The 13,442-nt window shown below is 43.9% G+C and overlaps 1 protein-coding gene across 3 annotated transcripts; it reads right to left on the minus strand.

Annotated features, from left to right (window-relative positions):
- Nucleotides 1–8,290: 8,290 nt before the first annotated feature.
- On the minus strand, nt 8,291–12,943 carry drd4-rs (dopamine receptor D4 related sequence). Of its 3 annotated transcripts, none has more exons than XM_062518280.1 (4): nt 12,387–12,943; nt 11,503–11,615; nt 9,632–10,389; nt 8,291–8,720 (listed from the first exon to the last, which is right to left on the minus strand). In XM_062518280.1, the coding sequence occupies exons 1-4, from the start codon at nt 12,630–12,632 to the stop codon at nt 8,518–8,520; spliced, it is 1,320 nt and encodes a 439-aa protein (XP_062374264.1). In that variant the 5' UTR covers nt 12,633–12,943; the 3' UTR covers nt 8,291–8,517. The 3 variants fall into 3 exon arrangements, with proteins under 3 accessions (XP_062374264.1, XP_062374267.1, XP_062374266.1); XM_062518283.1 differs by lacking the exon at nt 12,387–12,943 and adding an exon at nt 11,723–11,777; XM_062518282.1 differs by having other exon boundaries at nt 8,598–8,650.
- Nucleotides 12,944–13,442: the final 499 nt, after the last annotated feature.

The following is a 13,442-nucleotide window of genomic DNA, read 5'->3' on the forward strand; positions in this document are numbered from 1 at the left end:
ACTATGGCTCAAACAATCTAGGAACAGATTTTCTATGCTGAGATTATTTATTATTACAGTGCATGCAAATGCACTGTTCTGTTCTTCCTGGGCATCTTCTTCTTCTTCTTCTTCTTCTTATTCTCCTAACCAGGTCCTAATTAGCTTCAACCGTTTAACGTAGAAACTTGGTTCAAACTTTGTTACGTAGGTCTTGAAAATAAGACTAAGTCTATGTATATTTCAGTTCTGTAAACTTGATACTTTTTGAGATATTAGCAAAATATGTTTCCCCATTGACTTTTCATAGACCTCTGAAGCTGCTATCCTTGCCCATATAAGGAGATCCGGGAGTTAATTGAAGCCAACTGCCCATATATGGCAAGCTTTTTTGTAGGCGAACTTCAGAGGTCTATCGCACTGCACTGCTGATTAAGCTGATTTGCACCTGTGTCAAGAGCCAGGTGCTCAAGGCCCTATCAAGTTTAATTGACAGCTAGTTAAATTGAACCTGCATTATCAGCTCTCTCTGTCTACCCATTCACTCATACACACACACCTGACTGCAGCACTTCATATACCACACTTCTCCATGCACTCCACAACATTCTAACCTAACTCCCCCATTTCACTGCATCATACAAAGCCATGCTCCTTACATCCACTTACATCCACTCACACACACACACACACACACACACACACACACACACACACACACACACACACACGCACGCACGCACACTCACACGCACTCACACTCAGAGGTGGAAAAGTCAAGCTTCAGAGAGTAAAAGTCCAATCACGTATTGGTTCGGTTTGTAAATTTAAGTTTGTTTCACATTTTATCTTATGTCTTGCTTTTGCATGCACTGGTAATTTCCTCGAAATTACGTTTTCTAGTTATTATTATTATTATTATTATTATTATTATTATTTCTGGTCGAAATCCTCATCTTGAACAAACTGGGTTCATTTCCATTTCAGATTGTATCTCTCAAGGCCAGCTTCTCCTCGTGAATTAATTGTGACTTGTGGCCTTTCCGGTGCTGTTAGTCATTGACCTTCTCCTTTACATCATTAGAAAGCTCTTTTCTGGAGGCACAAGTCAGAAGCATTTACTTCTAGTGAATTTATCTGCCTTTAACCTATAACACATACTTTCTCCTCTGAAGTGGAAGTGCTATGTGTGCTGCACGGATGGATGACGTACAGTAGGTGCACAGGGCTTTTTTTCCCTGCTCTCCTCACCGCTGTTCAGGTGCAAATGACTTGTATGGCATGTGTGTAAAAATAGAATGTGACCCTATTGCTGATTACACTTATTAACGCTTGATCTGGTGCATGCAAGAATGTGTTAGAACTGTATTTATAGGACAGCCAATCGTCTGACAGTACACACTATTTTTTTTTTTTTAAATGTTCTTCAACAACTCTGTCCGTCGTTTTCATACCTCTCTTCCCTTAGTTTCCAGCTCTTTTCTTGTACTTGACACACTGACAGTGTTTGCTTGACACCCCCATCTCACATCTGTGGAATATCATTAGCACTCCTCAAATAGCTATATCAAACTTCAAGGTGCCATTTGAAAAAAAAAAACTGCTCTCGCATAGATTGAAATCATTAGGAGCACACAATGTTCATAGGGAAAGAGTGTGAGCCAGTCCTATCAGAGTTATCACAGTGTGTATCATGATCTGTACAGAGCTGAATATTGGAAACATGAGGAGTAATATCCTGAACACAGAAAGGCACAATACAGTATTGCTTCAAGAATGAATTTTAAGGTTACATATCTTGATATGAGTGCAGTTCCATAACCATGACCTACTTTTGCAATCAGGTCAAAAGGAAGAGAGATAAGGTGACATATTATTCTTGACTGTCCAATTGGTAATGTAAGTCCAGGTTGAACACACCTGGTGAAATCTACACATGGAAAACCAAACATAGAAAGTTACACAACAATATGTCAATCACCTAAAAATATTATTATGATACACGCATTCGTTTGTACCATTCCAAATATACAGTACAAGTACACAATAAAAGTATGTTTAAACTGAGCTGCTTATTAGGCTCCTTTATAACACCAGAGGCAAAGCATAAAAAAGGTGGACGTGATGTTATTCACATATTCAGAAAGATTCACTCTGTTGCTGTAAACTATTGTGGTGCGCTTGATTCTCGAATCACAAGACAGATTTCAGTTTCATGTCATCAAACTGTCAATAGTATCCTATTAATGAGGCTACTTACAACGGTTTTAGTTAAGAAGCGTGTCCCGGTTCCTCAAAATGAAATGACTTTGTCTCACAGCACCGGTGTACATCGGCTCACCAGTTGAGAGTCTCTGATCTAGTCTCTCCCATGCTGAAGAATGACTAAGGGCATTTGGCTACGTTTGAGCTTTGTGGGCCTATCTGTATGACAGGGAATGATTAATTATTGCTTGTTCAAAAGTAAAATATAGTTTGTACTGTATATTATGTCTAAAAAATATGGTAAAATGCATTAGTAAGATTAAGATTTTTAAGGGGTGTCAATAATTGTGGAATATGCAATTTTGCTAAAAGTACTATTTTGTCGATGAGGGAAATGTGCTTGAATTTTTGTAAACATTTTGGTGTCAGATTAAACTATTCTCCAAAGGATGCATTTATTATAACCTTTTTTTCTCATATTAACACGAGGTGGCAATAATTGTGGAGCCCACTGTATATCATATAGCACAGGTTAAATATTAAATATCACATTTGCATCTGTCCTCCTAACCATCTGCACTACTCAACACAATGCTGCTCATCCTGTGTCTCCTCTCCAGAATAGTTGGGCCCAACAGCTATCCACCGTTTGGTATTACTCATGCTTTGACTTGTATATGTGCTCGTTGCAATAAATTGAGCACTCTTTTTGCAATTTCATGCCCTTGTTATACTAATTTGTTCACCCATTCTGTTCAGTCATGCACTCGTTAATAGACTCGGTACTTAATCATGCTTGTTGGTAGGGTTTCACTTTACAGATCACTAAGAAGAGGGTTCATGTTAATGAGTGGGTTAAGGCATGCGGTGCAACACAACTAACACCGCTCATAAACAGGATCCTGACTCATCCTGGCAGTGTCCTCATTCAGCAGCTCACAATATTGAGCCATTTATCTTGGAGTTCAAATGTGTTAATGTTAGGTTTTAACTTGTTGTCTATCTAACTTAGTTTATGTCTGGAAAATGACTCACTTCCTCACTTCTGGGAACTTTCTATGTGCGCAGTAGTCCAAGTTTGTTTGTTGTGCTGGCCTAGTTTGTCTCTGTGAATAAAACATACAAATTAAGTCCTTAAAATGAGTGCATAATTTCATTGATGTAAGCGAATGCCTGTAAAACATACAGTCATCTTAGTGAAATGAGCACATATCACTCTACAGGTTACTCTACCAGTAGCTGAGTTGAAGATTTCTGTGTCAGTGTGGCAGGAAAAAACAGACTCAGCTTACTCCACAGCATTCTTAAACATGAATTAAATGCAATGCTACATAACAGCCTTAAATCAGCCGTATCAATTGGAACATCATTCAATCATTAGAGATCTGTGCCCTAGAGCTCCATAGGACACACGAGGCCCTATGTGGGCGCATACAATGCAGACCTTGAAGTGTGCTAAATTGATAGTGTCAAGTGTCTGGTCTGGAAATTCTGATGGCCAGTGCACTTAGGATGGAGAGTGCCCTTCACATGGATTCATTCTGCCTTGTTTCCGTGGTTACTTAGAGGTCCAAGGTGACGAAATCCAGTCTTTCATCTATTTTTGAGCTCTAAAAGCTCAGACACCTTGTGCACGCTACAGCTCACACAGGCAGGCAGCACATGTCTTCCCTGCTGTGCTTGCTTTTAAATGAAGTAATACCACAAAGAAGTGATATAAAACCCACTATAGAGCGCCTTCACTGTGGTAGGATCACTCAAGGGAGATTAAAATGTCAATGATAAATGTCATATGTAGAGGTTAGTTTGATATCATTCCCCATTTTTCTCTGGTGCACAATCAGATCAGGACCAGACAGCAGTGTCCCAGTAGACTTAGCATATGCTGTGTGTGTGTGTGTGTGTGTGTGTGTGTGTGTGTGTGTGTGTGTGTGTGTGTGTGTGTGTGTGTGTGTGTGTGTGTGTGTGTGTGTGTGTCACATCCCCTTGTGTGTTATGGACTTTGTTGGATTTGTGATTACTTGCTGAATCTGAGCATCAAGGCAGGGGTGTCTGTCCGGCAGTGAGAACGTATCTTTGTAATTGTGTGATTGCCTTGGGCTGCCCTTGAAAATAACATGATTTCCTGTGTGTTCCATCTCCTGATCCAACAAAAATCCACTCACCCTCTGTTCATGGTGGAGAACTAGCAAGCCTTATTTCTCTCTGTTTCTTGAAATAATCTCTCTTTGTTTTAAGTCTACCATTGGAGAATTTTCTGCCATTATAATATACCAATGGGAAGTCATCTTTGTTCTTTGTGTTTTTTGTAGGCCAGTGCCTTTAGAAGAAGACAAAAGTCCAAGAGCAGGTCCAATGAGGCAGGAAAGGGCTAACATCTTGTTGTCTCCTTCAGAGAATTGAGGTTATTAACCCTACATTCTTTCAGTCCAGTTCACTCGTTAATCAATACACCATGTACACCACAGCGCCTCATTGGCGACAATGTCAAGCACTCACCATTTCAGGTGTATTGAAGGCATTGTACACACAACAAGGTGAAGAAAATAAGCTAACAACATAGCGCAAGTGTACACTGATAGCGCTAGTGTCTGACTGCAGTGGTAGGAGCGATACCTTCTTGAATTTCCCCTTGGGGATCAATAAAGTATCTATCTATCATTCGATCTATCTACCTATCTACATTACTGGTAGGGAATGTGTTCAACGGTTTGCTGCCGGAAGCACGTTGCTGGAGGCGTCTATACCAATCACACAAAGACCGTGTGCAGTGCGCAGTGGTAGTTTTGAGTGCAGGCCGAGAATGTAAAACAGAGTAGAATGCAGAGTACTCACAAGCGTTGGTGTTTGGTCGTGACAGAGTTGTGCTGTCAGCTCATGGAAGGCTATCAGCAGGCTATTAAGGTGCTCAACCGTACACAGCCAGAGATGCGCTACCAGAGGGGTCTATCACTCACACGTGAGACCGCTTCCAAGTGCACAGGTGTCTGGTCGTAGCAGAGCCGTGATGCTGGATGAGCAGTGTCAACTTAGTGACACAGGAAGGAGCCCACACGTGTGCATTACAGAGAGCCAAAGTGTACACGGCACATGCAGGGGGTCTGGCCCTGGAGTGTGTTGCGTGTCCAGCTGGCATAAATGGAGTAGATTAGGGATGGAGTCTTAGCCAGGCCAGAGCTGTGGTTTGAGATGAACAGCGGGGGCTTCCAGGGGTAAGAGGGGCACTCACTGATGCGGGGCTGATACCACTGAGCACCCATCATGGTGGCTACATGCTATAGAAGCACGTGGAAGTGTTGCCCCAAGCCCAGCTCGCACTCAGACGGCGTGGACCCTGAACAGCTGTTCAGTGTTACGCAGGGGGCTTATTCAGGGTAGGCTCACAGTGCTCTCACAGGCCAGAGTTTGTGCAGCCAAAGTTCCACCTATTGGACCAATGATTCTACTCCGAGGGGCGAGGGAGTGCACCTTGGGTTGGTAGAGGGGGGAAGGATGTCAGATAAGGGCAAAACTTATGGCAAACTGCATACAAATTGGGTTGGCGGATTGGGCTGCCAAGTCGCTCTCATGCTTGACCAATGTCAAGGCCAGAAGTGCAGTTTTGAGGGGCAGCGTCTTGAGCTCAGTAATGGCTCAATGGAGGCATTTGCGAGAACTTTTAGGGAACCGGACGCCAGGGGATGTGCACCTGGTGCCTCACCTGCCCATCCTGCGTGGATAATGTATAGAACACTGGTCATTATCGGGAAAATAAGTAGCCTACAGACACGGCGAACCGGACCCCGACACGAAGCGGAGGGATCTTGTTCCACCCTGAAGGTACTTATTTTTCTGATAATGTCCTGCATTCTATACTTTATCCCGCTTATTATACGGCTAATTGCCAAAACGAGAAAAGAAACTTACCACCATGTGTCTTTAGCAATGAATTAGCTACCGTTTCGTGGCTTCCGCTAATAAAATAATTCGCCACAGAGATAGAACTTGACTTGTTTGAGATGGCAATGGCTTACTAGCTGTCTGGGGGCAGCCGTGGTCAGGTTAGGGCTTTGAGCTTGTAACGGAGGGTTGCCGGTTCGATCCCCGACCAGTCGACAGCTGTGCCCTTGAGCAAGGCACCTAACCCCTCACTGCTCCCCGAGTGCCGCTGTTGGGCAGGCAGCTCACTGCTCTGGGTTAGTGTGTGCTTCACCTCACTGTGTATTCACTGCGTACTGTGTGTGTTCACTAATTCACAAATTGGGATAAATGCAGAGACCGAATTTCCCCTCATGGGGTCAAAAAAGTATACTATATTTCACTTTCAACGAAATTCCATTGTGGAGTGAAAGACCTGAATTAGGAGCACAAACTCCATTGCCATTGACAGCGGTCTTTTTTTTTCAGAGGTCTTCTATCAGAAAATAATGACTGGTAGAACATTGGGAAATCCCAATCAAGTCAATGGAGCGTTCTACTTGCATTGTGAAGAGCCATATAATAAGCGGAGATAGCCACCAGGTACATTTTGAGAGTAGAGATGGAATGTCTCTGCTCAAACAGATCATGTAAAAGTACATTACAGACTCGATGAGACACTTTAATGGGTCTCAATCATTGTCAGCAAACCAGTGGGCCGGCCCTTCAAATAGCAGATGGAGCGTGTAGATGGGGCTGTCTCACTCGGAGCCACTTCCACATCTGGGGGGCATGGCCCAATCATGAGCAGTATTGCCTGCTCAGGGGCCAGATGGTCAGATTCCATTTCTTTGAGTGTGTGTGCCATCGAGCCCTGTGCCCGTGTCAGAACATCTTTTTGTGTTGGTAGCTGCCAAGGCTGGCTGCAAAGCATTGACCTGATGTCTGACATCCAGGGTCAGCCAGTGCAGAGCGATATGGATCACCAAGTGGCTGTCCGAGTGTTCTCTGTCCAGCAGCACAAATGAGTGTGAGTGGGGGAAAACATGCAGGAGCATGAAAGCACTAAATGTGTCCAGCCCCAGCAGTGGGTTGTTGTTGTTGTGAATCGAGCAACACAGGGCGCAGTGGCTCATCTCCCTGACAGACAAGCGAAGTTTGCAGGGTATGTGCAGGGAGTCTGCCACCGGAGAGTGTTGTGCAGTGGGTCGTCTCCCTCGATGTGCCACACACAAGTGTTAGGATATTTCCACCAGAACCTGCGTGTTCAGCCACCATTCCATCTGGTATAGGCGACAGAAGATCCCCACCGATGTTGTCTGCACCAGACAAATGAATTGCATAAAGTGATGACAGATATGTGCTGCCCCTGCCTCCTCACCAGGTGGCAAAGCTGCAGAGAGTGTAGCCCACCTGGGCACTGGATGTACAGTACACTGCCATCCATCGCTGTGTTGTCTGTCTTGATTAAAACAGGACAACTGGTCGGCCGGGGCGGAAGGCTTTCAGGGTGAGAAACACAGAGTACAGGTGTGGGAGTTGTATGTGGGAGCGGCCAACTCCAATAACAGAGAACGTCACATCTTGTTTTCCATTTGTACAATAGCTCCATCTGTCATTTAATTTAGATCTTTAGTCTGAAGATTTTTTATTGTATACCATAACATTGACATGGAATAGTTGACATGAATACAACAGTTTTTGAAGCACTTAAATAGACTTTGGATGTAACAAATACAATATATTTGATATCTGCCAGATGTTAATTACCCCTGAATATGACATGTCATTTAATATTCTCAACTATTACATTTTAACATTCAGTACAATACAGAGACACGTGTTCTGTTCAAGAGTCATTTGGGTTAAAGCACTTATTTACACCACACCATGGGCCATCAGTATGGGCTTGCAAAACCATAATCATCAGACAATTTACACTATTTTAAATGGGCACCATCACTGGATCATGCCTCTGTCTGCGTTCATTACCAGATCTGTTTGTAGTTGCAGTCAATGTCAATGGCTCAGAGAGTAATCCCTTCAACAATGCCATATTTAATCAGACAGATGTGTTCACAATGAGACAAAAGAGTGTTTGGCTACTCACAGTTCGAACAATCATCATTAAAATGAAGATACAGTATATCTGTACATTACATACACATAGTACAGTACAGTAAGGATTTTTTTTTTTAATTTGCACGACATGTTCACATATTTTATGCCTCTGGGCCATGATGTCAACAGTATTCTTGAGTGTACCTCAAACGATCACTGAAAAAGGTTTGAGAATATATTACAAGGCAAGCAGCATCATTTTTGTGTTCAGTCATATTGACTAAGGCATAATTTAAGTGGTTTTCCACAGTGACCCAATGTATGTGAAGGTTTTTATTTTATTATGATTTTATCCCTGGTGGAGAGCTACAGGCTTCATGTCCGGCAGCAGAGGAGTTTGTGAAAGACATTCCTGAACTCTGCGTTGAAGGCGGTGTATATGATGGGGTTGACTGCGCTGTTGACGTAACCCAGCCATGTCACCACACTGATCAGAGAGGGCTCAATTCTGCAGGACAGGCAGAGGACATTGGTGACATGAACCACAAAGAAAGGGGTCCAGCAGGCCAGGAACACACCTGTCAGGAGACAGATTGGGGACACTGATTAAGGATACAGTTCAACATTTCTGCAAAAGGACAGGTATGTGTTGTCACCAAATGTTGCAAATGTCATTGCACAGTGCAAACATTCACATACGCATAAACACACAGTCATTATTTCTCAATTATGTGGTGCTGATAGACATGTGATTATTTAAATTATGAAATATTATTGATAAATATGCTGGCATAAATGGATTAAATAAAACTGATCACTGATGAAGATCTAGATAAACAGCAGCACCTTTTGGAAGTATGTATTGGTATTGAATTTTAGGATCAGTGGAGTGTTCAGCTACATGTATGCTCATTTCTTCTCTACTTTACTACAAGCTTCAAGTCTCAGTGGCACATACAAACAAGCACTTTCTTTCTCTCTCTCTCCCTCTCTCTCTCTCTCTCTCTTTCTTTCAGTCTTTCTATACACCTCTGTGTGTATCTTTGGTACACACACACAATCACACAGAGAGCTTCATGGCTATTAGTCAAGCACAGCAGGACATAGAAAGCTGTTATTTCATGAAATGCATCTCTGCTTGTGTTCTGATTCATTTACTGAGCTATTTGTACATTGTTTTTTTCACTAATGCACAGTAGATTGCATTATACACTAAGGCCATCACCATCATTCATCTCTCCTCTCACATTGGCTTGTCAAATACAAATATAAATAGTTAATGTCATGTTAATTTCCCACTGATTCTGATTTTGTGTACTATAAATGTAGGCCACAGTCCTCAACTGGGGCAAAAGATTGTTGCTATTTGAACTTAACAGCCAATCCAATTTCAGCCTTCTCTTCAGTGCTCCTGAACTCACTGATTGAGTAGAATGTATGACCGTTCATGACTCCATGTTTAATGTGTTTTGTTACGGTGTTAACGTACCTACAACCACGGGCAGCACCTTCATGGCCTTGCGCTCACGTCCACTCACACGGCTACTCTTACTGTGGCGGCGTGAGCGGTGGGAGCCGTGGTTCTTTGCGAGCCCATTGACCCTAGGTCCACTCGCATTAAGAGGTCTCTCCATGGGTTCAGCGTCCGACACACTGTCCATTTGAGTGGTCATGGGCTCACTGTCCGTCCCCAAAGGCAGCTGATTCTCGTCCGTGGTCAAGGTCAGTGGGCTGATGGGGCTCAGAGGGCTGGCTGGTGTGGTGGTGTCGGGGGAGGCTGGAGTTTCAGCTGTGGCAGAGATGACGGGTGTAGCAGGTGTTGTAGACAGTGAGTTGGGGTTGTGGCCCCCCGGCACGAGGTACACCCCCTTGTCCCGTGCCTGGCCCTTGTCTCTCTGCAGCGCCATGCCCAGCCGCAGGGACAGGCTCTGGGGGCCCCTCGCCGGCCGTCTGAAGTGGGAGCGACTGCGGCCTGAACTCCAGCGCCGCAGCCCCCGGAACATCCAGTAGTACAGGAAGAGCATGACGGGGCAGGGCACGAAGAAGGAGCAGATGGACGAGTAGACCACAAAGCGGTCATCCTCCAGCTTACACACGTGCTTGTTCCTGCCCGGCACCCGGTTCAGTCCAAATATGACCGGGCTGGCCACAGTCAAGGACAGGAACCACGTGGCTCCGATCAGAACTAGCTGTCGCATGCTAAACTGGTTTCTGTTGTACTTTAGGGGTACCACAACAGCAATGTACCTGAGGAACAACAACAAATGAAGTTGCTATAATTCACCATTCTACAAACCACAAAGCTATTTTAAATCACAGACCCCGGAACTAGCTTAAAATAGTTAAAACATCTTTTTTTAAAAAAAACAATAACCTAAAATATGGTTAGCAGTATGGTAAGCAACAATATAGTCTCCCTAAAATAGACAGTTGTTCTTGACAGTAATGTTTCATTTTTAAATTTCAGTACTTTTGCATTTCCTCACTTTTACTTTGCAAGGACACACAAAGCTGGTGTGAGGTAGTACAAAACCTGTTGTGACTGTTGTTGTGAGAGAATACAAAGAAATAGTTAGAGAATGCAAAAGTAGCTCATAGCCCTCTGGGGGCTTAGTACATCCCCACTCTTGAAGGAGGACATTTTTTATGTCGATGTTATGTTTTAAAAGGATTTGAATATTTCACAACTTCGTCAAAAGATGACGTCAGTCTGTACAGATTAACTGCACGTGCTCAGATGCTTTGAGATGGGAGGTGAGACCACAGCACTAGAATATGCAGAACAGCCTCATTTCATCACATGAAAATTTCATGATCATTTCAACAGTGACTTAGATGAGCTAAATTTATTACAATGCAGTCACTGATTTGTTATATCCGAATTAGCCCGTGCAGGTGAAAAGGGGAGAAAACATAGAAAGAGAGATTATAAACCAACCAACTAGATTCAGTTTGGTTCAGTTCAGTTTAATCCCTACAATTCAGAAAGTGACATTAAAAATGTTATTGTTCCGATAGATAAAAATAGTGTTGTTTAATTGTTTGTTGTACAGTAATGAATCTTTCGCAAAGCTGTTATATTTTATCCATTTGTTTTATCTGTTTCATGTTTAGAACACCATGTTGTGTCTTGGTGCGCTTTCAGTGTATCATCAAGTGTCTCTCAGCAACAGCAGTCTGTAGGGAAGGGAAGTCTCAATTACCCCTCTCCGTTGGGCATTATCTGTGAATGTGCCTATAATCCAGACAGCAAGTCAGGGATGTGGCCTTTGCTAAAGTCTTTATGGCGCTTATCAAATACAATAAGCCTGTTTACGATATGTTCTGTGTTTCAGGACTAAGAGGAGGAGTCCGTCTCACCTGTCCACGCTGATGGCACAGAGGTTGAGGATGGAGGCTGTGCACAGCATGACGTCCATAGTCATCAGCGCATCGCAGATAGACATGCTCAGCGTCCACATGCCCCCGAGAAACTTCATCAAGACACAAAAGCACACGGTCAGTATCTGATCACATTAAGCAGCCCATTTCCTTAATCATGGTACACGGTTTCTAAGCTATAACATTTTTTGTCACACACATCAAGCATCTCCTCATGATCCGCTAGCTGCCTGGTCAAACATGGCAACGACAACAGCCAGGTCCAGCCTGGACCATGAGAAACATAACAAACAGTTCCAGCCAATCACTAACAAGATGCACGGTCTGTCATGTCAGTTTCAATTGCATGGGACAGAGCGAGGTGGGGGAGGGGCGAGCCAGCTCTCTGTTTGGTTTGAAACGTGAAATGTCTGTTCCTTGAACACATTACAATAGCTCAGTTTTTAAGCCAGAATCATTTTGATATGCACGCTATGCTTTAAAACAGGACAATGTCCTCTAGATTTGTACATTTTGGAGAGCTGAATTCGTAATTGGTTGATCTGGGAATGGACATTCAGGACTGCCATGAGGAGGGACTTCATAAAGTAATAAAGGAGCAGTGGAATGGAGAGGGAAGGGGATGAGAGGCCACTGAGTGTGTTGGAATCACCATGAAGAAATGAGAGGGTCATAAAAGCAGAGGGCCAAATGACAGCGCGGGTTATGAGATGTCCTCAAGAGCAGAGCTAGTGCACTCAGCGTGATTGCATGCCCGTGATGTGTGTGTGTGTGTGTGTGTGTGTGTGTGTGTGTGTGTGTGTGTGTGTGTGTGTGTGTGTGTGTGCGTGCGAATGTGTGTGAGATCGCTGGGGAGAGCTCACCTCGGAGTAGACGTACAGCGGCAGGACCAGCACGGCCAGCAAGAGGTCGGCCACCGCCAGGCTCACGATGAAGTAATTGGTGGCGGTTTTCAGGGACCTCTCGGTGAGCACGCTCAGACACACCAGAACGTTCCCCAGGATAATGATGAGGATGAGCGGCACCCCACACACCAGCGCCAGGTAATTGTACCCCCCGGGCGGCACGTACTCTGCCCAAGGGGTAGCGCTGGGCGTCAAATTAACCATGCTGGCGCCCCGGACACCAAGCGCTGGTCTGTGGTTAACATCTGTGGAGGTCGTTATTGGAACAGATGGATGATTAAATTAATTGCCATTGCATGTAAGATTATGGGCTGGCCTCAGAGAGGCCGTAAAGGAATACTGAAAGAGATTCTTACCGTGTGAAAACCAGACACAGCATCAAGTGCAGCTTGTCAGCACTGGGGTGGGTTGGAACTGACTGGTGGAGAGTAGGAACATATGGCATCCATATTCTATCCTTGAAAGCCTCTCTGGTCACGATAAGAGAGGTCACGCATCCATGGATTGGGGGGAAAAAATACACCTTACAATTACAAACAATTTTGTTCCTGCCCCACATTGAAGAATATAAAGTGTTGAGCTCAACGGTTGCCAGTGAGCGATGACCAATGCTTTTAGTGGTGTGTCATCCTGTCACTTGTTAAATATGGTCATTTATTGTTTTGTAATCATCCTGTGTGTGTGTGTGTGTGTGTGTGTGTGTGTTGGCCCTGAGAGCTATGAGAGGCAGATCAGAGAGGAGCAGTGTCTGTCTGATCATTTGAAATTCTCTCCTTTACAATGGAGGTTAACGTTGCCATGACACCAAACCTGTGCTTGTAGGAGAGAAAGGAAAGCACTTGTAGACATGCAGATTAAAATACATCATAAAATACATCTTCATCCTTGAATCTTTCCCCTTTTACTGGGAGGGAGCAGCAAGCACACACGTCATATTAAGAAATAAAATCAAAAAGACTTTCTATTCCTCATTTGTAAGCAGAACTGACGTCAGCCAAAATCACAGGAAACTCA

This window comes from Sardina pilchardus, chromosome 17 (genome assembly GCF_963854185.1).
Source record: "Sardina pilchardus chromosome 17, fSarPil1.1, whole genome shotgun sequence".
In the NCBI taxonomy this organism is placed as follows: Eukaryota; Metazoa; Chordata; class Actinopteri; order Clupeiformes; family Clupeidae; genus Sardina; species Sardina pilchardus.